Genomic DNA, 26,864 nt, shown 5'->3' on the forward strand with positions numbered 1-26,864 from the left:
TGAGATGATGAGGGAACTCCTTGCTCCTACAGTAAATTCTACAGCTTGCATCAAGCAGGAGCCCTGCCAGGGCTGGTCATCTAACTGGCGCAGAAGCTCTCCCAAGGTCATATAATGGCTAGGAGAGGATTTAGGATCACTTATCCCAGTCCTATTGTTGGCATTTTACACACCACTGGGAGGGAACTATCACCCCTCAAATCTAGCCATGTGGCCAGATGTTACATAATTGAATAAGACAATAAATGTGAATACCTGATGATTTGGGGCAGCTAGGCAGGAGTCATGGGAGTAGCTGCTATACAAATCTTACAGTTTCAAGTGTTAAGACAAATCTTGAAAATTTCCATTTTCACAATGGTAAGAAGTCTGTTCCTCCATGTCTTGAGTTACTTGCTTTTGCTTCCTCCATTCCCTTCTCTGTACTTCACTATTTTGACTGGTAGCACCATACGTTTTCTTTGGGCTTACAAAAGTTTCATTGTTCATCTCTGTTTCTTCTGCCAGTTCATCCTGATCAATTATGCCACATTTCTCTTCACTGAGGTTTTCGGGGTCAGCCCATTCCTGCTTCTCCCCAGAGGCAAAGATAGCGTAGAATATCACACCACTGTAATGCACCAGGGCTGCAATCAGAAAGACGTTCTGCCATTCCTCACGGGTCTGAAAGAATGGTGCAGGTCTCATTAAGTTTCCAGTAATAAGAAATATCACTCTCCAAATTATGCCATGAAGCTCATATTGGGGAATGACTGTGAGCACTGTTTGATTCCTGATGCTGAAGATAGAACAACGTATGAGAACCATTGCAAAGATTTTTTTTGTACTATATATAACTACAGTATATATTGAACTTGGGTTTCTTTGTTGTTTTTTTTTTAATAGTAAAGTTTCTCTTTTGCATGTGAGATATTTGTGGAGTTGGAAATGCAAGGATTTCTCTAACAACTGCACAAATATTATTGTAGATCAATGCTTGCTTCTCTACCATAGGGCTATGGATGCATTGTAGAGGAGTTTTCCAAGCCCTATAAGCATTGCACAGTTGTATGGAGATGCTGCAGAGACTCAGACTCAGGTGGTATTAAAAAATATCTGCCTAGACAGATAATTAGTTATAATAGCTGAGAATTAGGCCAAAGTGGTAATTAAAAAGTGCATGTTTAAGACAAACAAAAAGAAGCTGCAGAGACCAGCAGCTGAATGATGGAATGGTATCCCCAGGAATCTTTAAAAAATGTCTTAAATTTGTTGCATTACCTAACCCTTTTCCTAGAAAACATGGAGACTGTTACCTTATGTTTTGTCATAGCACCAACAATGAGTGGGCACACCATTCCTGACAGCGTCCCCACACCATTGGAGATCCCCATCAGAATGCTGGCATAACGAGGGGCTATGTCCAAGTGATTCACATTGAAGCCTACAAAAAATGAGAGAAACAGCCAGCTGAACAGCATTGCACTACCAGGCCAACAGGGCTTTCTGCAGCCATTCTGGCCGAAGAAGGCTAAAAAGGTTAGCAACCTCCCTAGTGCACCTCCAAAGATTATGTTGTACAGAAAATAAAGTTTCGTTTGGCCCTGTTTAAAGTGTCTGTACTTTCCATTTTCTCATACCTGAACAGTGAACTTGGCAAATATTTTTAATTAAGGAATCAACGCCTCAAATTAGTGAAATGTCTTCTATCTTTTTATTTATGTAGTAGGGTTTTTAATTCATTTCTTTCAGTGTTTTATAACCACATGAGTGGTTTAACAGCAGTTTAACAACATGATAGAAAAATAGAATATAAACCAGAAGGAAAAATAATTATCCTTATTGCAGTTTGTCTTCTGAGCACATATTTTATTAAGAAATAAAAACAAATACTAAATGTCAGCTGAGATATTTATCATTCCTTAGCTAATGAAAATTAGTCATATTAACTATGGTTGATCACGAGAAGTGACGATAAATTTCAAGTGCATGGTAATAAATAAGGTAAGAAATAGACTACTGGGAAAATCCTGCAATAAAAGTTGATTGATAGAAATGACCAGTTATGCAAGCACCTCGTAACTGAGCAGAAAAACCACTTCCCATCTGCAGAATCCTGAAATAACTGAACACCAGCAGTTACTTTGCTGGTCAATTTTGTTCAATAGATTCATGTTCTTGGCAGTCTTCTTGGAAGATCTTCAATCTTAAGAAAATCTTTAATCTTCGCAGCAAGAGGAGTTTTTTTCAGTGATGCTGGTACTGATGGTGCCACAAAACAGCTTGACACTACAAAACGTGGGTGAGGCTCATGAAAGTGTTAGAAACAACTTCTGGGGAAGGGCTGGATATAGGATGCAACGGAGGGAGGGCTGACATAGGAAGCAGAAATTGGGTGCTAGGGTTTGGGACAGAATTGTAACTGATAGCCTTTGTGCAACTATTCCCTGCAGAGTAATTCTCTCTCTCCCTCTCTCTCTGTCTCTTTCCTTTTAGGCATACAGATAAATAGGATGAAAAGGTGACTGATAGTGTAAAAGTATATTAGAAAATAACAGCATAAAGCTGATGTAAATTGGGATCAATAAAGAGCAGGTTCTTTTCAAAGCTTCAGGTATTGTGTGCAACATGTTTCATAGATACCAAAGTAAATTAGTTCTGATATGGGAAGAAATAAAAAACACCCCATAAGTTGCCACATTAAGAGCAAACAAAATAATAGAAATTATGACAGTAAGAACAGTGAGGATAATAACATCAGTTTTATCATGAATAGTAAAAGCAAGAATAAGATTAATTCTTACCTGAAATTGCAAAGCCACTGAAGCCTACTGCTAACACCAGAAAGGAAATCGCCACACCTTTTGTGTGAGAATAACCAACCACCAAAAGCAAGGTTGCTTCCATCCCAAAACCTTCCAATGAAACACATGAGAATGAATTGTATTTAAATTTCTAGTTGCAATGAAAATACTAATAAGCACTATCCAGAGTAGCAGCTTAAAATGAGAGAAAATTATTTTGTATCATTTAACTATTCTTGAACACAACTGGGAGCTTTGTGCATTTGCAGAAGTATTTGTATATTTATTGTTTGAGAATATATTCTTTTTTTCTCCTCATTCACTGCTGTATACATGACCCAAACTATTGGTGAAGTTAATTCACTGTATTCACAGAGGAATACAGGAAGAAAATTGAGAAAGTAAGTCTCTGCAAAGAGCAGAAAAATTCACAAACCCATAAACATTTGAGTGAAAGAAGAAAAACACTTGCCTTTAACTTCTCATGGTTGTAGTGATACATGAATTTCTTGGTAAATGGAACAAAAGAGTATTTTACATACAACTGTGTTACCAACACAACAGGACATCCCTGAGCATCACAGGGAACTTTCAGTCTCTGCCATTATTGGAAATTAATATTTTCTAATATGTAACATTTCAACCCTTCTGTTTTGTTGTTTTAATGACACTATTAATATGCCCTGAAAATACAATTAATTTAACCATCCTTTCTGAAGATGCATAGCCAAGTTATGTGATATCACTGGCTGCAGGCATCTCTATTTCTGGGAGTCTGTGCCATCTATAAATAATGCAAGCCAGCAATTGGCAGAGGGCAACTAACTACTCCATAGGCTGTCTGGCTTGAAATCTTTTCTCTAATTCAATATCAACCCTACATGTCACTGATTTTTCAGTTCAGTTATGGAATTGGAAACAAATTACTTCATGCTGGGTTAAAATTTTCTTGTTCATCTTTCACTTTTTACCCCCACCCTAAACCTTCCGGTCTAAACTTGTCAGTGGGCTCTGCTGGGAGTAGCAAATGGGAACATGGCCAATTACTTCAAGAACATATCCATTGGGAAAGGGTCCCTCCAGCACCATGATACAGGGTTAACTTTGTATGAGTTTGCAGGATGAGGCCTATTTGATCATACTATGCTATTGCCTATTCAATTATTAACCAGACTTCTTGTCTCCTCCCTTTTTTAAAGCATGCTCATATGACTAAGGATTTATGTCATGAGGCATCAGCTCTCCACTTAAAGCTTCAGATTAACCAGCTATAAATGCAATCTTGAGTAAATTGTCTCTTATTACAGTTAAACATGGGCAAAACTATGATACTTGGACTGACTGCACACCATTGAAATGCCATATTTTCAGAATCCAATAGTACCTCCACAGTTCATGACCTTCCTTACAGTGGTAGTGGTTAAGATCTTCCTGCTCCGTAAGAAGTCAGCTAGCTGCCCTCCAATGGGCACAATGATTGTCATGACCATGTGAGGAACTGCAGACAAAAGGCCAACCTGCAATTAGACAAATGCGTGCTTAACTGTCCTTTCTCCTTCAAGATTTAGAGGCAAGAGAACAGGAACCATAATGATGCTTCATTTCTTTTCCCCTGGATCATTTTATCTGATTACAGCAGGTGCTTAAAACTGGGTGAGGGAAGAAAGATCTCCTTGTGGCCCAGGAGGGGAAGCCAGAGCACAAGTGAGAATATCACCTTTGAAATGCCATGCAATATCCCAAGTACTCATAGTTACTCTAAAGAGTTGCACAGAAGACTGTTTATATTAAATTCTGTTGTAGACATCACAAAGCCCTGTCATTTGTCCTGATACTGGAGTGCTTTATCTTGGTTTTCAACTGCGTTTTTATATTTTTGTTATTTCTGTTCTCAAGGATATCCTTCCTGAACAACAAATCAATCCCTGCTTCCTGCCTCAGTGTAAAGGAAGGAAACACCTGCACATTGCATAGGGACTGAAGACCATACAGCATAAAACCTGACATAATGAAATAATTTTACAAATAAAATGAAATAATTTTACAAATAATTAAATAATCATAAATGTAAAAACATTGATTTCCTTTTATTCTTGTGGGATTACAGCCTACAAACTGATGTTCACCTTTTATTCATTTTCCCAGAATCCCAGAATTGCTGAGGTTGGAAGGACCCTCCTTCTGCTCAAGCTGGATTGCATAGAGAATGTTGCCCAGAAATGTTGTCCAGACAGCTCCTGAGTATCTCCAAGGATGGAGATTCCACAACCAGGTAACCAGGTAATTTTTATCCTCTTCTTGATTTTTGTGGCTTTTCATTAGCAATGAAGATCAAAGGATCTGAGGACTCTGAGGAGCCTGTTCCAGTACACAGTCCTCCTTGCAGCAAAAAAGTGTTTCCTCATGTTCAGAAGGAACCTCCCATGTTTCAGTTCGTGCCCAGAGCACTACTGAAAAGAGCCTATTTTCATTATCTTTACACTCTCAGATATTTGTACATATGGATGAGAACCCTGCTGAGCCTTCTCTTCTCCTGGCTAAACAGTCCCAGCTCTCTCAGTCTTTTCTCATAAGAGAAATATTTCCATTCCTTCATTGGACTCTCTCAAGTATGTCTTTGTTTCTCTTGTACTGTGGAGCCCAGAACTTGACACAGTACTTCAGGTGTGCCCTCACCAGTGCTGTGTAGAGGGGAAAGATCATGTCCTTTTACCTGGTGGCCTTTGTATGATGCAGCCCAGGATACCATTAGTCTTTACTGCAAGGAAACACTACTGGCTCGTGTCCAGCCTGGTGTTCAGCAGGATTCCCAGGTCCTTTTCTGCTAAGCTGCTTTCCATATGGGTGCATGGGCTTGTTCCTCCCCAGGTGCAGGGCTTTACACTTTCCCTCATTGGCTCCATGAGGTTCCTGTTAGCCTGCTTCACCAGCCTGCCAGGGCCCCTCTGTACAGCAGCACTACCCTGCAGTGTAGCAGCCACTGCCCCTAATTTTGTGTCATCTCCAAACCTGCAGAGGGTACGCTCTGCTGCATAATCCAGGTCATTAATGAAGATGTCAAATAGGATCAGAGTCAGTGCAACCCCTGAGACAGTTTTAGAGATCAGCATGTCATCTTCCAGAAGATTTTCTTTGAAGCAGTAATTTAATGAGAAGTTTGAGTTTACTTTCAGCAATGTGCAATCTCATTACATTGACAGTTGGTTTTACACTGGTTTTAAATTAGTGAGGTTCACAGAGATGCAACTCTAGCATTAATGAAAAGCAGCTCAGAATAAACAGGTGTACTTTTTCTTAATATCCCTCTTCATCTCCATGCTGTACTTGGCCATTTAGACTGTCATTGCTACCATGGCACAACCATTGCTTCTCTTGCAGAAGCTGGGCACACAGTGCTCCCAGAACAGAAAAATAATGATGTTCTTTATTATCAGCCTTAGACTTGCTTGAAAATAATTACCACATAGCAAGTATGTATGCTAAATGAAAGAGTTTTTAAAACTTTTCTAAAACAATTATTCTGTATTCCTCATTCATGCTCTAAAGAGGAAGTATAACAATTCTGATTTTAATGAAATGGTGGTGGCACGGAATATAAACCTGTAAAGAATTTGATCTTCATAGCTAATGAAAAGTCACAAAAATCAAGAAGAGGATAAAAATTAGCTGGTTAAATGCTGAATGGTCAACACTAAACAAAATGTACATTTCCATTTACTGGTTTTTCACGATATGTGGGGGCTTTTAATCAACTATTTCCCAAAATCATCTTCTCCATTCTTTCCTTTTGCTAATCATTTCATGCTCACATACTTTTATTTCTGTCAGGTCAGCAGAAGCGTGTCATGCCAAATACCGGGAATAATCTACCATAATGATTCCAGGTCCATCTGGTTCTCCTCAAATAACCAAACTATAGCACTAAGTGCCACGCCCAGTTATTTCTTTAACATCTCCACATATGATGTTCACCTCCTCTCTGGGCAGACCATTCCAATATTTAACCACCCTTACAGTGAAGAAATCCTTCCTGATGTTGAACCTGAACCTCTCCTGCTGCATCTCCCAATTGTGTTCTACAGGCCATGGTATGCCTGCATGGTATGCTTATTCTCATACATTTACCTTGCTTATTGCAAATCCAAACACTTCTTCAAAGTAAGCAGGCTGACTTATAAGGAGCAAGTAGAAGGTCCAGCTTCTGCAGAAGTTTGCCACAATGATTGCATAAACTGGCATTGAAGTGAAAAATCTCTTCCACGGAGTACTAAATTTCTAAGGGAAAAAAATCCCCAAAAATTTGGGTAGATAGAGGCAAAATAAAGAACCAATATCTTTTATTATCAAGTCTATTAGATACATTGCTTACAACTTACATCACAGATCACTTAAAATGCAAGTGAAATATATAACTTGAATTGCTGGGGAAAACTAGGTAGAGAATCCTTCTTAGAAGTTAGGATGTTAAAGGTGGACACTGCACTGCTATTGCCCTGCTTACTGAAATTACCTGAGGTCTTCTGGAATCCTGCTAGTAGGATAACAGGAGCAGTAAAAGAATCAAAGAAAACTAGAGAAAACCTTGTGCCATCCCCACTTTTTGGCTGATGCACTTTGAGACATTCTGTTGAAAAGAGTGGGGAAAAAGGGTTATCCAAGCTAAGACATGTGCAGTAGCACAGCAACAAACAGCTACCTGCTTCAACCTAATTAGTTCAATTCAGAAAAAAAAGGCCTGTAACTTGCTTTTTTGGCATTTTCAATTAGTATTATGCTCCAGTACTCCATACAGCAGGAAACATATTGCAGAGACCTATTCATTTTTAATAGAATTCCAATCAGAAGCTGAGATCTGTAGCTATGGCAATACACATTGACATTCTCCCTTTTTTTGAAAAAAATGTTAATTGTGTTCTACAGGCCTTGGTATGCCTGCAGTTGTGTGTGCACCCATGAAGTTGGTACCAGTTTTCTCTGCAGAAAAACCATTGTACTGCAATGAAAATCCATGACCTGGAACAAGTGTGTGTGTGTGTGTGTCTTCAGCCAAGACTTGATCAGCCAAATTTCAGATGCATGCCCAAAAAGACAGTCTGGTACTTTACACTCGCATCAAGGCTGCTACCCAAAACATGTAGAGGAAAAACCTGGAGTTACTTTGTACTAGACTGTTCAAAACTGAAAGCTAGGAATGAACAAGAAACACCTCTGTTTTTCACAACTGGCAAAAAAAGTTGCCTAAGGGAACAGAGGGAAATTTGATGGGGAAATAGGTTTTAACTCAAAGTTTCCAGGATCTTCTCAGAGAGAGGATGAGAAATCTTAAAGGATCTGAGCTGTGAGAGTGAGCAGGGCAGAAACCCAGTCCTTATGCTATTAGATTTGCAATCATCCTTAACAGGAGTTCAAAAGGCAGCTGGATAATTTAATATCTGCAGTCAAGTTCTTATTTAGCAAAATCCATTATTATTTTTGAGAACAAACATGACAATTACTCAAGAGCAGGAGATCAGAATGTGTGGTTCCCCCTCCCAACCCATCCTTTCCCTCCCTAGATCAGAGAACATCCATAAGCAAAGAGCTTAAATAGCATTATGAGTTTTCCTGTACTTATCCAGTCTAGCTGCAAGAGTCTGATTCTGTAATTTTCTTGAAAGGAAAAGCCCCTAGTTCAGGTAACAGTATCCATCCAGTCATATGCTGATCTACTGCAAAAGTGCTCACAAATGACAAGGAAAGCCTTTTTTTACTTACACTTGCATTAGCTAGGCTGGCTCCTTCTCCTATACTTGTTTCTATATATATCCTTTCTTCACTGGTTATTGTTGGATGCACAGCAGGGCTCTCATAGGCGTGAAGCAGCCAAAACACATACCAAACAATCCCAAACATTCCTGAAGAGGCAGGAAAAGCAACTTGGTTTTCAAAGCCAATAAAACTACACTTCAGTATCTGCAAGCCTTGAAGCTTATTTCAAATGCCAGTTAAACAAAACCTGCAAAGAAATTATGCCCAGGAAGTAACAACATATGGCAACTAACTTTGTGTATATTGTATGCCTGCTTGCAAAGCATTTGAGCATTTTGGCACTTTTATTATTTCTATGCATGGGGCAAAGAAAAGGCAGGCAAAAACCTCTCTGTAGGACCTAGGGGAAAAAAAAGCAGATGGCCCATAAAGTGGTGGGAATCTGCATGAAGAGACTTCACTGTAAGGTGGCAATGGCAAATCTTTTGCTGTGCCCTGTATTTCTGGGGAAGACAGAGAAAATCCACTTTAACTTGGCTGCCGATGTGCAAGGCTGGTTGCAGCCACCTCTGCCATACACTGTGAGGGGAAGAATGAGGCATCACAGATCAGCCACAAGGTCATACCCCTGGGACCATTTTGTAAAGGTGGCACTGCTTTATTAAAGGTGGGCAGCATGGGGAAGATTTCTCAGGGCAGAAGTTTTCAGGTCCGTTTGGCTCCCTGTCAGCAGCATTTGCTGCAATTTTTGCTGTTAGTGTCCACTCTGGGACAGGTCTCACACAAGTGTTTGTGCTGTGGAGGAGCAAGAGTTTGTGTCGCAACTGCATCCAATCCTGTCACTGGGTGACCATGGGCTGCAGCCTGGTCATAAAAATTTTGCAACCTTTTGTAACAGACGATTACAAAATGAAAGCTCTCAGAATCTGCAATAAGCAGGGAATAAATTGGAGCACCCATTTGCAACCTCTTTATTCATCAAAATAACTTTGATCCGTCCTTGTTAGACAGGTTTTAGCAAACGACTGGCAGTACTGATCTAGTGGCAGATGTCCCTCATGTTAGGCAACTCACCATAAATATAAAAGACTGATGACCATCCTATGTACTGTACCAGCACTCCTGCCAGGGGCATGGCCACCACCGCGCCTGCGTAAGACCCTGAAGAGAAAACAGATCAGTAAAACATGTCAGCTGTGGTAGGTGTGCCCAGCTCTCAGAGCACATGATCCAGACAGGTGCTCATGAGAGCACAACTGGAAGGATGTGTTTGACTGACTTTATGAACTTGGAGGATGGGATGGAAACTGCAAAATTTTGACTGGGGTAACAGGAAGAACTGACCCCTCATGCATCACCAGTCTCATTTTGCAGAGTTGTGCCCTGTAGGGAAATAGGATTTGAAAATCCTTGGATTTGAAAATCCAAGACTGATGACAGAAAACTGCAGAGACATAAGCTATATGTGTGCATCACCAGTCTCATTTTGCAGAGTTGTGCCCTGTAGGGAAATAGGATTTGAAAATCCTTGGATTTGAAAATCCAAGACTGATGACAGAAAACTGCAGAGACATAAGCTATATGTGTGCTCTTGAGTGAGAAATCCCACCTTGCACTGTGGTGTGTGAGGTGAGATTTGGAGAAGATAATGGACCGAGTTTCAGAAGTTTCATGGAGGAATCCTGATGGCTGCAGATATGTTGGGAGGCTCTTGTCATGGCCCTAGACCCATGACCATACAAGCACTGGTAGCAGGGAGGGTGTTCAAACCAACCCTGAGTCTGTGGAACCATGCTTAATTCATATCAACAACATAAACAAACAGCTGGAATAAATAGGCAAATGTTGACAGGGGGATAAAAGAGGATAAAAATGTGGTCTGTGCCAAGGTTTCTGATTGGGAAATACATAATACTGGTGAAATATATTTCTAAGTGTCTTGTGGAAAGAGATGAGTATTTAAGTGCAATCTAGATAATAGGTTTCAGTGCAAGACAGTGCCAATGGCTTTATACGTGAAGAGTGTTGTTCTGAATTATTCTAGGAAATGAGATACTTGTGGTTTTGAGAATAGTACATGTTTTGTTAATAAACATTTGTTAATGCTCCACTTATTAGCAAATACTTCTTTGCAATGGTTCACAGCAATCCTTCTCCCTCATCTTCATGTAATTAATTTTTCCTACAGCTTTCCTACAGAAAAGCCCTAGGCCAGAGTGTAGATAGAAAAACCAGGAACCTGCTTAACCTGAATTTTCCTAATTTTTCCATTGCTCCTATGCACCTTTCAAGTGCAAGGATCAGTGACCTGTAGTACTAAAATGGATGTCAAGCTGAAGGATGGATCTTTCTATAGAGATCCCATGCTAGAAATTTCACAGACGGAACATTGAGTGGAGAGGCTTTTATTTGGATCTTTTCTTCTGCAGGAAGTGAAAACACCGAAATAATTAAAACCTGAAGCCATCTGTAGTAAAAATAAAATTCCCATAATATTCAAACATGGGTTTTTACCCACTTGCTTCACTCTTCCTTTTATTTTCTATCTTTGTTTTAGTGCTGTATTTTCCCCAGCCACACAACTCTACTGCTGATGGACAGAATTTTTTTTCCTGTGACTTTTACATCTTTACTGTACATTTTCTCCTACAGACATTCATCTTCAGCTGTCAGCATTGGAAAGGGACACAGAGAAGAGAGCAAAGCACATGTCTGATCATAACTCAAAACAGAATGAAGCAGGGCAGCTGCTGGCAAGAAGTTACATCACCTCTGCTGCAGTATATTGAGCAACCACCCTAAAGTAATGAAGATAATTTCAGATAATTTTTAAATGTGTGCTTGTTTAGAAGCATCCATTGAGTATGTATAATAAATGGAATCCCTAAGGATGATGCAAATAAAAAAATAGAATATAATTTCTCTCATGTGAACCTCTAGACTCAGTTTATTATGAGAGCCATTTTGGTGTTGGCTTTAAATGATAAAATGATGGCATATTAAACAAGAAAGGACTCACAGGTTCCTAAGTTTAGGGTACAAGGTGATTGTAGCAAAGGGCAGAGTGTCTGTGCAACTCCTTCAAATAATGAAATTAATAAAATAAATCTAATAAGGACACATGCTTACATGAACTGTACGGGCCCATGGACTCACCACAGAATGAAGTGGTAGCCAGCCTGCTCCTCTCCAGCGGCGGGGCCCACTTACTCCACATCCCGTGGCAGGCTGGGTACGTGACACCCTGGCAGACATTTCACACATCACATGATTTGCTTTCACTGCATTCCACCTGAAGCAGTTGCTGATGCTATCCCTACTGCCTAGCTGTTTGTCACCATGGAATGATACAGGAAAGGTAAGGTAAGTCTGGAAGAACTCGATTGCCTGAGTATGAGGTTGTCACACTAATCTGAGTTACCCATTACCTGAATAGTAACATGTTCTGAGATAAAAACACTGGTTAGTATATGCAGTTGATGGCACAAGAAAACTAAAACAACTCAAATTGCAGCACCAGAAATATACATTTTTCTTTACTTTAAGTAAACTTAGAAATATAATCAGTATAATTTAAAAATTACAACCTCAAAATGAGCAGCAAGTAAAACTGTATATTGATGAGAAACCCTGATCAAAAGAGATTTTATGACTTCTAGAACCAAATCTCAAAATCAAACTCAGTTTGAAAGGACCAAAATGGTGTGTGGTCCTACCTCCACCAAACCTTGAAGAATTCTTACAAACATCACACATCCATAATGCACTCTTGCTGCAGAAGGGATGATCATGTTCAGTGTAGATGTTAGAAAGATAGCTGCACCAAATACCCTATGGAGAAAAGTAGCATAAAAGGGAATATAATTATTATCTATTCTTCAGAAGTGTTTTCATGTTCCATTTTATAAATATTTATAAACTTATTTTAAAATATTTTGTTACAATTCTTTTTTTTTTTAATTGTTTGCATTTCAGTCTCTGAAAACTTGTTCACAGGAAATATATGTGATTTCATTTTTGTGTCTGATCTTATTCACAGTAGGGTTAATGGTTGCGTTATAGCATGAAAAATTTACAGTCAAAGAACAACACTGTTTTTTCTAAATTCTCTACACCTACTGACAAAAGCAAAACCCACACGTAGAGAGCTCATTATCTGAGTGACAAGAAAGCACTAAACAGATGAGCACCAAAGCAAAGAAGCTGAGCAGGCTTCTATATAAATCAGTTCCTTTGTCACTTCTCTAAGTGACAAATGAATTGATTTATATAGAAAACAGTCTGAAAATATGAATTGGAATACAAAGCCCACAGTCATATCTTGACATTTAGGAGACTGCTTTAAAAGTCAAGTAAACATTTAACTGAGAAATAAGTATATTATCTCTCTGTTGTGATCCCTGAAGAAAAGACTTCTGCCTTTTGCTTTCTTACCACTAATAGGAATATCAGGTCTGTTATCATAACACTGTTGACTCAGGGAACTACAGCAAACCATGTGAATTAATAACCATGTGAAAGAAGAAACTGTAACAAAGAGAACATGTTTAATTATCCAAACAGCTATCTCTAAAGACTGAGTTTCAAATCTCTGCTACTTCTTTTAATGCCAACTGTTAATATCCCTAGGTTGTAAATGCATCATTTATAATGAATTAGAACCAGTCACTCTTCTGCTACTATTTAAAGGGTTGAGTATTGTTTCCACAGAGGCAGCATCTTTTCATCAATTCACTGCCATTTATCCCAAAGAAGTTCGTCTCCACTTTGACAAGAAATATTCCAGGTTTTTTCAATTCATTTCACATATTCTTCTGTCCTCACTACCACAATTCCTGGGCAGCTGCCACTTTTGGATCAAAGCAGCTACAGACTCCTCTGCCCAGCAGGGTGCTCTTCCTGAAAACTGACATCAAGAGGTGCCTTGTGTTTCATGCATCCACCAAGCAATTCTGACATCACATTTAGGTGTGTGTTTGAGGATAAGCACCAAGTTAAATGGATGGTGTCAGTAAATGGTTGATGAACTTTTTGGTGGAATGCAGACCACATCAATTTGGTAGAATGTATTGAGTAAATTACATAATGTTAGAGGGGTTTGGTGCAAACCCAGAAAGCACTCAATATTTTCAGCCACTGTGAGATCCATTTGAATCCCTCACTATTACAGATAATTATGTGCATTAGAGAAGTGCCTGGAGTGGGTTGTCCGTAGGTATGTTCAAGGTTGCACAAGTTTAAACAAGTGGCAAAGGAGTCTTTGCCTAAATCTATAAGGTCATTATTAGCATAGAATCTCATTTCCAGAGTGCATCTGGGACAAAAGAAAGTTTTTCCTCTTTCTAGGGCTGGTAGGTTCATTGGCCACAGAACCCCTGTTTTCCTGCTCTGTATCTCAGCAAATAACCCCTGAAACTGAAACTGAAACTTGGCACCACTGGTGAACCTACCTAAGCTGAAATTGGTTGGGTAAATGAGGAATACAGGAAAAATATGGACTTAGTGAATCCTATTACTACAAATAGAAATTCTCTTTGAGCTCATCTCTTGAGCTATTTTTGTTCCTCAGCAAATTCTACTCCTAAACCCAGTTATGATGGGCAAATCCATAATGTGATGTTATAGCATAGTTTTAGATTGAGTTGGAAACTCTCACAGGGATAAATGCAGAGTTTTCTGTGCTTGTGAACAGCCTGTATTTAAGGAAACACTCTGCTGACAGAACACATCAAGTTATGATGTAAACATGGTTATTTTTTACTACTTGCAAGCAAATTAAGGAAACAAAAGCTAAACTAATAATATGCTTAATTATTTAGCCAACAGTGTCCACATCTGTGTTTTGGAGCCCTTCTGCTGCAAAAGCTGGTGGCAAGACTAGAAAGGCTGGAGAAGTTATTAAGCTTAGCTAATTTGTTTGGCTTACTTGGCAGATGGAAAAATATTGTGCCTAGGCACTGTTATGTGGTAGAGAAATAAATAATTGAGGATGAGAACAGTGCTGAAGAAGCAGTGCAAACCAAACTCTGAGTAACTTTTGGTTATGGACAGAGCAGAGTAGGACTGAACCATCTGGGCAATTTTGTGGGATGATTCTGTTCTGGAGAAATTTCCACAAGGGCATATGGATGGGAAGAACATCCCAGTCTTGTAACCCCCATAGCTCTTTGCAGAATGCAAAGATTTGGGGCAAAGTACAACATAAAACTGGTTTTAAAGACCCTTTCCAGTTCTGAGACTATTTGTAGGTAAGTCACATCTTGTTTGCAGAGAACAAAGTTAGTACCAGCCATCTTTTTTTATTTTAATCTGTAGATCCCAAGTACCCTTAATATACACATCTCATGAGCTCATTCACAACCAGCTATCTTCGGACAACAACCCTCTCTCTTGTGATAATACTCAAAGTTCTGAAGACCTTTTGATGTAAAGTCTAAAATCAAAGTTAACATTGACAAAATTAACTAGTTTTTCTTATTCACATTTTCAAAAGCAGTTGAATAAAAAAAAAAAAAAGGCCGACAAACACATTGATCATAAAAAAAAAAATCTGTACAGATTCTCAGACTTCACCAAGCAGAAATTGGGAGGCTCTATTAGAAGTCCTATGCAATTTTAATTATAGTCAGTACTGTATCCAGCCTTGGCAAGGCTATTTGTGTGCATGAGGATAGATTTGAGAATTCAGATCATAAATAGTTCTGGAATTCCTTTATTCCCAGCTTCAGTCCACAGAGACTGTGGACAGTTAAAGGAGGAAGACTAAGCACTGCTGGAAAACTATTGTTTGGTATTAAGTTGAGGTAAAGAGCACTAAGGCAACTTCTTAAAGACAAATGCTTCGACTATTGTTGGAAGTATTAGGTGATTTTCCTTGAACTCTTCAGAATGCATTATTGTTTAGAGAAGAAATGTGTAAATATTTGAGATAAACAAGTTAAATTAAAAAAATCAGCAATAGACCCATAATGGAAGTCTTGTCCTCAGAAATATTTTTAATCAATTATTATTAATTATTAATTATTATTAATAATAATTCTTGATAAATATTGAATTTTCAGCTTCAGATGTGCATTTCTGAAACGCTAATTTGCTATTTTAGTAATTCCCATTTACACAGTGTAAAACAGTTGACAGGCTCTAAAGCTTAATTCCTTTGCTTGTTGTTTTCTTACCTGTTAGCAGCCAATTTGTTTGAGATGAACCCTCCTGGAATTTGTGTCACAATGTAACCCCAGAAAAAAGAGCCATGAATGAGTCCTACAGTCTCTGGATCCCAGTTGAATTGGGCTGTCTGTAAAGGAAATGGGACACATGCTGCAAGATAAAGCATTCTCATTGTGAGGTAACTGTTGCTTACAAGTCTCACAGAAGTCACCCTGAGCACCAAATTAAGCCTCTCTACACTGGCTGCTCAGGATTGCTGGGCTTGAAAACCTCCAGTTAAGGCAAAAGGATGTTCAATTCCCCTGTGAAATTACTGCTTTGGCTCTTACGAATGGGAAAGGTTTCAGCCATAAAGCACCTAATGCTGGACCTTCAACTTTGCCACTTGCCACTGATTCCCCATGGGCTGCTTAAACTTGAAGCCTTTGCTTTCAAGACTGCTCAGAGTTATAAGAAGGACCTGACAACTTTCAATGGACGTATCCATTTTCCCAAGCTTATCAAGGCTGCTTAAAGCCTTTGAGTTGATTTATTTCCTGGTCAGATTTGTTCATGGCTCTCCCTGTCAGGGCCCAACTCTGATCCTCCACTACCAGCATCAAATGGCATGGGGCAGAAAAGAGTTGGAGGCGGGGAGAACATCTGAAGACAAAGCAATCTGAAAATAAAACCAGGTAACACTAGCCAGTGACTAGTTTATCTTTTGTTAGAAGTGATGCCAGAGTAGCCAGTTTTCACTAAAATACCACACAGAACTGGCAGCTGTAGTGATAAGCATTGACATCTCTTCTTTTGATATTACTTTCTGCATGTTAAAGAAAAAAAGTTTTTCCCTCTACATTGATTTTTTGCTCACAAAGAAGCAAACTGAAAAACAGCTCACTGTTTGACCTACAGCCAGATGGCATTAATTAGCCAGACATGTTTACAGAAGGCTAAAGGGTTTCCTTCCCCATCAGTACTCATTTTGATGTGTCCCACTTTCCTGTGCTGAGGCACTTCTGTTTAAACACCTAACTTTCTACTGGCAATTTCCAGTTGAGTTTCTAGGTAGTGTTAATTTCTGAAGGTAAAAACACCATGAGATATGGAAGAAGGCTCCTCCTGATTCAGGAGATGCTCATACCCAAACACTATGAGTTTAGATTTGTGGAAGAAATTTACTCCCATTTTCTGAAACTACCTCTTCTGAGCTTCCCAACCTAAGCAGGCACATACTTTCTCTTGCTTAAGTATAGAATCTGGAAGTCCCAGAAGGACCACGGAGATCAGGGAATAGACTGAATAAATACAAATTCAGCAGGAAGTCTAAGCATGGCTCCTATGATCATGAGTCATGGAGATAGGCATATTTTAACATTGGAAATTTATGATAGACATTTTCTGCACTCTTCTTTACCAAAAGTTAAAAAGTGTAGGAGAAAAGCTGATGAATATTTTCACAGCATTTCATTCTAGAGTCAAGATTCCTATGAATTTGTTAGGCCAAAAACATTCAATAGATATCCAAAAATAAGTCAACAAGTAGAGCAAATGCAGAGATTTAAGTTCATAAAACCCACAAAGGGGCACTTGACATCACAGCTGAATACTGAGGGAGGATAGGGAATGCTGTGGTATGGATTGGATGTACCTGCTGGAGTGCATTGAGATAAAGCTGTGTAGGATCTGCTATGGACCACATGCCATCCACTGCAAATTTGAAAACAGCTTGGCACCTAGCTCTTAATAGCTCCTAACAACAATCTACGCTGTCAAAAACCTGATGTCTTATTGCCAGTGACTGCTTTAAGGTCTTGAGAATTATCCACTGATATGAATGCAGTGGCTGCAGCCCTACATAAAATAATTGCTAATTCCTTCTACAGCAGCATCACAGCACATTTCCCTGAGAGACAGTAAAGAGCAAAAGCTTCTGCCACCAGAGCAAAATCTGTCTACAGCTGACATATCAACGACCTGGGAGACATGCAAATTCAGTTCTCATTTCAGGTACTTAAACCCTCTCTGTGACACTGCAAATCCTCAGATCTTGAAGGTTTTTCATGTGACTTCATCACCTAAATAGGAATTAAGTGCCTGTGCATCTACGTGCATCAAGACTGATGTGTCTCCCTCATTCTCTCTTGCTATGTGGCATTTGGGTGATTTCGCAGTGGGATCAGCTCAGAGCAGTGAAAGGAAACCATTTTCTCACCCTCAGCTCCGGCTTTCCATCGACATAGACAGTGTTGTTGTTGACCATCTCCACGATGGCCACGCCGAGGTTGCACCTGATGCCGAAGGAGATGCAGAAGCCCAGGCCGCTCATGATGGCGATGATGTAGCGCTTGGGCAGGCCGCAGCAGTGGCACTCGCACGGCGCGGCCCGGCGCCCGCTCGCTGCCACGGGCCGCCCCTCCGCCGTCAGCTCCAGGGGCTCCTCCTCCACATTGGTGCCATCGAGCTTCCTAAACACACGAGGGAAGGAAAAATGAAGGTGCCCTGTCGTCTCAGTAAAATTTGCTGAAATGTGGATGGACAGCCCCGTGCTCCGGTCACCTGCTAGCTCCTGTTGGGAGGTGCTTGTCTTTGGGTAGTTGTGAGGTGAGCTAATGCTGGACAGGCTGTGAAAGGTTAGCAGAGACCACACTTTTGCCTGAATGACTTCTGAAGGTTGCACATTTGAACCACCCAGCCAGACAGCCAGCTGCAACAATGTTCCCAGGCTATTCATGAGCAAAACTGTGAGATCTAACTGGAAGTCTGTTGTGATAAATTCCATTGATTCTTTGGAAAATTTACATATTATTAAATTAACCATAATTTCTGACTAGATTTACTACGCAGAGCTGCCAGTATATTTCAAGGATGAAGGCAAATACAACACAAAGCATGGTTTCACTCAGCCCCAAAATTCCTGGAATTTGTTTTCTCCTGTGAGACAAAAATCAGAGCTGTACAGTAGAGGAGAAACCTCTCTGGCATCAGATCCCCTTTTAAAGACACAAAAGTGACAGGCCCAGACTTTATTTGCCCATCAGCTACCAACTAACACAGGAGTGCCACTCCTCAGGCTTTGCATATCCAGCCTTTCCTTTTCCCACAGGCAATCTACCTGAGATATATTGAACAAAATGGCACTTTCATGCAATCTGGAATTGCATGATAGTGCAATTAAAATTTAATTTGGTCTTGAGATCTGATTAGGGCTATTAACATCGTGCTGCAGGACCAGGCAAAGTCTGTCATAGGAAAGGTGAGGTAAGAAACCACTAGACACACCCACCAGACCAGAACTAAATAATTCCTTTTCTAACACTGTCTTTACAGGTCTATTTTAAAATGCAGATTATGGTTTTTCTGACATGCTGAAACACTGAAGGACATGGCTAGCTGTGACTAACCCACTGAACACTAACCATAAGCTTAAGGTTATGCCTTTACTAAGAGAGGCCTTGATCAGGCCTTTCAGTTTTGGCATCACCCTGAAGCACTGAGCTCAGGATCCAGCTCTCTTTGTGCCTGCCATGGAGTACTGTGAAAATATTTAACCTAAAGGAAGCCCAGCTTGCCATGTAAAATGATGAGATTATTTCATTTACTATTTTCTGATAAGGAAAAACATATTTCCTTCTTCCACATATCTGGTTGAGTGTATTTGAAATCTAATGTATATATTTGATATGCATTTGAAACATCAGTTTTCAGTATGAAAATCAACATAAACAACTCTGACAGAGCATACATGGATGGGCTACATCTGACTGGGTTGGGTTTTTTGGGACAATGTTGGTTAAATCACTGCTTTTCCCAATTGCTTTAAGTCTAATGCACTACCCATAATCTAACAGATAGTACTCTGCACTGGACAGTTTGCAGATAAACATGTTAAGTATGGCTTCTTGTGCACTTAAATATATCTTTCCAATATAAGGTTTCAGTTCAAAATGTCATTTTTAGGTTCTAGAGCTAACTGGAGCATCATTTACCATATTATTCCTTTTTACATCACAATATAAACCCATTATTTCAGCCATAGTCTTAGCAAAAAGAAAATAAGCGTGCTACAGTCCATCAGCTCACGTTTTCAAGAAACACTAGAATCACAGTGTTTGGGGCCAAAAGGGAACTCCTGGGATTATTTTATTTATTCCTTTCTCAAACCAGTGCTCACTGCGAAGTTAGATCTTTAGCTCATTGTCAGACTGGAGCAAAGCCTTCGCATTCAAGCAAGGTAACATAGAGAGTGTGATCTTACTGTGGTGTTATTGGGGGTGATGGAGATCTTATGATTCACCTGCAGGGAAACAGCATTTGTTAGTGACATGGGACTACAGAGACTAATTCAGTCAGGCACTTGAAAAAGAAGACACCAGTATTCCATGCCCTATGTGTTAATAGAGGTAAAGGTAAAAGGAATGAGATATTAAAAATAAAGACCTCAGGAAGTGAAAAAAATTTGAAGAATTATTTTTGAACTGTTATAATCTCCAAAGTGCTAAGCCAAAAGAAATAATTTGTCTTTCTCTAACAGAATATAAGATATTGATGGAATTAAATCAATTAACTATTCTCCACAAAATTAGGCTCTATTTATAAGAGAGACATTAGACTTTAGGGGGTGCCTTATTTTGGGCAGCTGGCAAAAATTAGACACTTCATGCAAAGCCAAAACATCTGGACGTTTTCAGCTGGCTGTCAATTCAGATAGGCATGAAAACATCCTTCTGCTCCAAATTCAGTGCTAAAAGTGGTGACCTAGGACTAGAACTATGGACCAATATTGTCTCTGCAGAGAAGTTCATTATTCTGCTATTGTATTTGACTAATGTAAAGAAGCAAGTTGAGGACTGATCCATCACCCCAAATCCACGCAGTTTATTTCCTGCTCCCAGAGATTAATTTCAATGCCTCCATACCAGGCTTGTCTTGGAGAAAACTATTTTTCAGTAGCAGTCCAAACACATAGGTATTTAAAAAGTGCAGGCATTCACACAGCCAGTGTCAGCACTGCTTTTTTGGTTTTATTTTATTGAACAGGTACATAATGAAAATATGGCAACTCCATGGAATGATGAGAAATTTATCTTCCAACTGATCCATACATTTTCATAGTGTCAGTGAAAATTTTTACTAGTTGTTTACCAATTACTTAGAAGGAAACTGGTTCAGGGCCAGTGCTCTGCTCTAATTATCAGCCTCATGCAGGAGATGCAGGTGCACATGCACTGGACAGTGCAATTTCCTGCACTGGACATGTTCACTTCTTAGATCTGTTTGTTCCTTTTTCAGCAAATGTACAACATTTGGCAAGTAAGAAGGGCTAAGTTATTTGAATCTGCATCCATATTCTGTGCCCAAATGTCATAATAACTTTATGCAACATTTCTCTTTTTTATTGAATGCCTACTCTGGCATATACAGAATTTTGAATGCATGAAAGAAATATTAAAAATCCCTATCAGTAATAAATAAAATCCCTAGAGCACACTCTGTATTTAAGGGGGTTTTAGCAGAGGAATTCGTTCTTTCTAGGTGTACTAGAATTTCATTTCATTTATTAAAAACTCGTTGATTGTACAGTAACAGACAAATGTTAATGTCTGTTGTGTTAAAACATTCTAGAATGGATTTCACCAGATGTGGCAGTCTTTCACAGCTGCAGCACAATCATACACAATGTTCAAAGCTCACACCTACAAATCCATTAACTACAATGATCCCTGCATAACTTCAGAAACTAGTAATTATAATTATCAATAACCAGAAATACAGTAATAACAAAAAAAATCATTAATACAAAAGCAATATAATCTTGTAAGATCTTATTGATTCTTCGGGGATTTGTCCAGGTGATAACTTTCCATAAGAAATCCTGTATTTGATGCATTGGTACCAAATCCCAGCACAAACACCCAACTCTCTCGAGTTACTCAGGGCATGGGACCTCTCTTGCTGGTTTCTGCATGGTATTTCCATGAAACCCACAGCAAGGCTCAGACATGAGGGACTGCATGGCCCAGGTGTTGCACTCCTGGGCTGCAGGGCAGTCTGTCCTGGGTGCAGTGAAGGAGCACTGCAGGGATGTTGGGCCCCTGGGCGCTGCGGTGCAGCGCTGCACAAGTGCTCTGTGCCCTGGCACTAACAGTGCTACAAAGGCACAACTCGTGCATCAGCTGGGCCTGCTCACCCCACACAGTGCTCACAGCACTGCACAGTCTGGGAGGCACCAAGCTCCCCCTGCTTTTGCACAAAGGGAAAATCTGAGAGGAATAACTCCATGATCCACCACAGTCAGAAGAGCCCTGTCTACAAGTGTCTATCACCCAGCTTCAAGATGCAGTTTTCAGCAATTTAGGCTAATTCACCAAGGGACATCTAGAGCAGCCAGAACAACACCTATCAAGGCTACACTTCATACATCAGCCATTTGCCATGGCCCATATGTCTTTTCACATTAAAAGTGATAATATTTAAACCCACTTAAACACTTCCCACTTCACCAAGAAGCCCCCCGTTGCCATTAGCTGGTCTAGGATTCCTGAAATCCTTAGAGTAGGGAGAGCCTAATATCTTACTTCAGTCTTTGGCTTCTTCCTTGACTACAGTAAGTTCACAGAAGGACCAAAGTGTTTGTGTCTGTCAATAAGATCTGCAGGAAATCTTTCTTTTCTGAGAAACATAATGATGACAGAGCCACAACTCTGATATTCATTCACCCAAGCCTTGAATTCTCTGGGTTTTTTCTGCCCCGCTGCATAAAATAATCAAGAAAAAAACACTTTTGTATTAAAAAATTATACAAAGCATTTACAAAATTTTCTAAAACATTTTCTAAGATCTCACAAATTAAACAGCTGCCAATAGCCTAAAGAAAGGATGGCTCTTGGGTCTTCCAGTTCAGTCTTCCCTGCCTCCCTTCCAGGATCCAGACACCCTGAAGTCACCTCCTGTGAGCGGACTCTTATTTTGCAGCACCCACAAATAAGCACACCTGTGAGGAGGCAGTAAGCTGCTTTATGCTGCTTGTGCTTTAGCACTTGAGCTGGACTGCGGATAATTGCCATGGAGCAGCTGCTCTTGCCAGGCATCTGCTTCTCTCTCGTTTGCAAGACAGAGGAAATGTGGCAGGAAGGCACAGGCCAGTCATATTTACCAAAGTTAGAACATGTTTTTCTACCCACTTTGTCAGTTTTGACATCAACACACCACAGTCAGTGAAGGCACACTTGGAGATCTAATCAAGGATGTGCTTTATAATAATTCATCAAACTATGATGAATGCTAGAAGAGAAACCAAATTTTTTGCTGATTTTCACCACATTAAAGACAATTGTATTGGATGAAAAGCAAAGTCAAGGTTGCAGCTGGTATATAGATATATGTGCCACCATATAAAAACACAAGTGTGTGTTGTCATTTGTAGATTAAGCTGTAGAGAATGAAGTTCATATTAAAAACATGCATGTTTCATTCATTTATGGAAACTTTCAAAGATGACTGCGTATTTCCTACAGGACTGCTCAAGTTGCAGCAATTCTTACTTAGATCTGACTGCAGAGATAATAAAAAGATTTTATAGTTTGGATTATTTCCTCTGCTGATTGGTATATCTAAGAAAAGCTCTGAGATACCTACATTTAAAACAGAAAATAATTAAGTTCAGCAAACTTTCTTGCACCTCAAGTGATATTTGGGTTAATTTGATTCAGGAGCAGTGTTGCTCCTGAAGTTGGCTACCTGTGCTATCAACTGTGTAGGAAGTAGCATGACAGCTTTAATACATGGCTACAAGAGGAGAGCAATCTGGATAATCTAAGGTGAGCCCAGCGTGCTGCTACACCACATATTCACTGGATACAAACCTTACAGGTATTTGGTCAAATTGACCGGCAGAGCCTACAGCAGAGAGAATTTATCACTGAATAAATTACTTTAATCAATGTTCTAAAAAATAAACAGATTTCTTGGAATTACTGTAGAGTATTATAAAAGTAAAAAAAGTAAAGCAAAACAGGTTTCATCTGTAACACTGTAAAAAAAGTTAAGTAGAAACTGTGTAGAACACAGATACTCTGTTCAAGTGATAAAGAAATAGAATAACTGCAGTATGTTATGTGTAAATTCTTACACATTTTCTTGTGATCAAATGCTTGGTTAGAATTACTATTTCTTGACTCAAAATAGCATTCCCAATAGAAGGCAAAGGGGTGGATATGAAAGCAAATATAATTCAGTCACTAGAAACACCTTCAGTTAAAGTGTTGGCCTGATCCACACAAAGATTTAAAACACAACATCAAGCACGGGAGAAATGCCACTAACTCCTCTGGCTCTCATCTATTGATTACACAAATAAGTGTTGTCACTAGCCATTACAAACATAAATAAGCTTCTTTTTAAATGAGAAATATCTTCCCCTGTATGAAACTGGGAATCTCTTACATCAGATTTTAATTTCTCTAAAAATAAGAATCCTACATTTCTTGGTTCGTAAAACTATCAGATTAAGATGAAAATCTTAAACCTTTTTTCTGCTTTTGATAGCACACAGCTGCTTCTCCTTATTCTCTCTCTAATTTGCTAGTGTCAGTAAACTCACACATACACATCTCTATTCAATACATTTTCTCTTATTTCTCTTATTTCTCTGATTTGGAACAAGTTTTAAAAAACCCCAAACCTGTAATTTAAAAACATTAAGTCTAATTTCAAGAGTGCCATCATTGGGAGTGTTAATTCTCATTAAATTATTGCTTTTTCTTGTGCAAGTTAAACCACAGAATTAATCACACTTAATTATTTAAAGGTTTTTTAATTAAACAGTTCTTCAAGCTCTTTTTAATATTAGAACATTATTTCATCATTTATTTTCACCTTTTTTTGATATAAATATTCTATGATCTACAGTCATATGCTGTTGTAACTGCTCCTTTTACATCTTCTCTCTTACAGCAAGCTGTCTCACTCTCTGTTACTCAGATATTAATTTTGCAACTCTATAATCTGTTTTATGTTTTTACATATTTTTTCTATACTGCATTTCTCTTAATAAATGGAATCGATGGACCTGTCTGGGAATTTTCTGTTGGGTTTTACCTTCTCAGATTCCCCAGCGAGTCGCTAATGGTGTTCTTCACCTCTTCCTTTCCTGGGTTAAAAAATCTTTCTTTCAGTGAACCAAGCCCTTTGAAAGGCATTTTGTCTTTCTTCTTCAATAAATCCCTTATGTTAACAAGCATTCACTTCTGCTGTCATATTTCCCAATGCCAGAGCCGGGAGCCTCCACCAGTCCCCCTCGGTGACCTCTGCAACAACAACCAGTTGCTTAAGAAAGGAGTGGGTAAAAAAATAATAATAATAAAAAAATAAAGTCAGATCTTGCAAAGCCAGAAGGGAAAAGCTGCAGAGCAAAGCCCCCCCAGAAGCACTCAGGGGCTCGGCGTGGCCCTGGGAGCAGCTCTGGTGCCTGCTGTCGGTACGCGTGCAGGGCAGCGGCTCCGGGCTGACGCTGGGAGCTGCAGGTGCTGCTCAGGCCAGCCTCCCTGGGCAGGAGTGCTGCCTGCTCCACAGGCAAACCTCAGCCTGCCTCGCTGGGGCTCATCCTCTGTGCATCCCTCCCTCCCCCCCTCCCTCCCTCCCCTGCCTCTTTCACACCGAGATCCTGTGCAAGGTGGTGCTATAGTAACAGACACAATACCTGTCCTCAAGCCACTCCAGTTCGCTAAGACCTCATCTATGGCAAGGGCCAGAAGTTTATTAAATATTTACGAGACCTTTCTGCAGGGAGGGAATTATTGCGAGCTACAGCTCCCATTCACTGTGTACCCCCCACTCAGGGGAGGCCCCCTGCCCCAACACACTTGCTGGTTTGAACCCAAAGCTGCCTTCCCATGCCTGGTCATTTATTATTGATGTTGCTGGGCCCTTGGGCAGACAGGCATGGAGGGGCATTGGTGCGATGCTGTTTGAATAAGCAATGGGAGACCAGCCATAAATTGAATCCATTGCATTTTGAAACACAAAGTGGCTCAAAGAGGTGAACCAGTCCAACTCAGTGTGACTGCATGACAACACTCTTCCTAGCATGGCAGAAAGTACTTAATGAAAACTCTTGTGGAAATGCAGCTGGCCACTCCACTCATCATGCCTGCACATTGGCTGGGGTCAAGTGAAGAATTTCTGCTTTTGGCATGGCCTCAGATATTGGATTGGGTTATGGACAAGTTAAACAAAAAAAAAAAAAAATCAAAACAAAACAAAAAAAACCAAAAAACCCCCCACACAAAAAATAGAACAAAAAACCCCCAAAATAACAACAACAAAAAAAAAACCCACCAAAAAAAAAAAAATAATACAAACCCAAACAAATGAAAAAAAAGCCCAAAGCCACAAACCATTTAATATATTCCCTCTCCCATCAGTCCCTCCCCCTTCAGGTGATGGGGAAGGCAGAAACTCGGTAGATTGCTAGAAAAACTGAGAGCTTTGTGTTTGGCACATTACCTCACTCCTGCAAGGAAAGTGAAGTACCTGTCAGTGCCTCATCAGGCCAGCAGCACAATAAGAATTGATTGCCCCTGGAAGTCCCCAGCTGAGAGCTGCCATGTGGAGGGCAGGCAGCTGCCCACCCAGCAACCCCAGCTCCTGTTCGCAGGCCACCTGGTGTCCCTGAGCCAGTGGGTGACTCTGAACCCTCCCTCCTGCCCTACACTGTCCTTATCCTTCCAGGCTCAGGGGCCACACTTTCACCCCAGTTTCTGTAGAGCTTGATCTAGCTCTAGAGAAGTTAGGGGAAAGTGTGGGCCCTGAGCCTTGAAGGACTCTACAGAGAGGAGAAAAAAAGAAACCCAGAAATTCCTCCAGAGAAACAAACTAGATCTGATGTCTTTTTCTCTTAAAAACTCCTCATTTGGGTGTTTGAACTGAGTGAGCAGGTTTGTGTGGGATGTAAATCTGGGCCAAAGCGGTGAAAGAGCTATGTATCCATTCATCCACCACTTCATTCCTCTCCTGGCTCCTTGCATGGACCCCCAGTCTCTGGGTTTTAGAATTCTCCATAATACAAACACCAAAAGTCTGGATTGTCCCAGCTCCACTTTGAGGAAGGTGATTTTGGAAAATACATTTTCTTAGGGTTATGTGAGACAGGCAAGGAGCTTTCACTGAAATCCTTTATTCCTA

The 26,864-nt window shown here is 39.9% G+C and overlaps 1 protein-coding gene across 1 annotated transcript; it reads right to left on the reverse strand.

Moving 5' to 3' along the window:
• Positions 1–324: 324 nt before the first annotated feature.
• On the reverse strand, positions 325–24,922 carry SLC17A8 (solute carrier family 17 member 8). The gene is made up of 12 exons (XM_058022892.1): positions 24,780–24,922; positions 17,896–18,148; positions 15,707–15,825; positions 12,248–12,362; positions 11,688–11,775; positions 9,606–9,692; positions 8,538–8,677; positions 6,909–7,058; positions 4,168–4,300; positions 2,784–2,894; positions 1,296–1,423; positions 325–663 (listed from the first exon to the last, which is right to left on the reverse strand). The coding sequence occupies exons 1-12, from the start codon at positions 24,920–24,922 to the stop codon at positions 325–327; spliced, it is 1,806 nt and encodes a 601-aa protein (XP_057878875.1).
• Positions 24,923–26,864: the final 1,942 nt, after the last annotated feature.

The sequence above is a fragment of the Melospiza georgiana genome, chromosome 4 (genome assembly GCF_028018845.1).
Source record: "Melospiza georgiana isolate bMelGeo1 chromosome 4, bMelGeo1.pri, whole genome shotgun sequence".
Classification (NCBI taxonomy): Eukaryota; Metazoa; Chordata; class Aves; order Passeriformes; family Passerellidae; genus Melospiza; species Melospiza georgiana.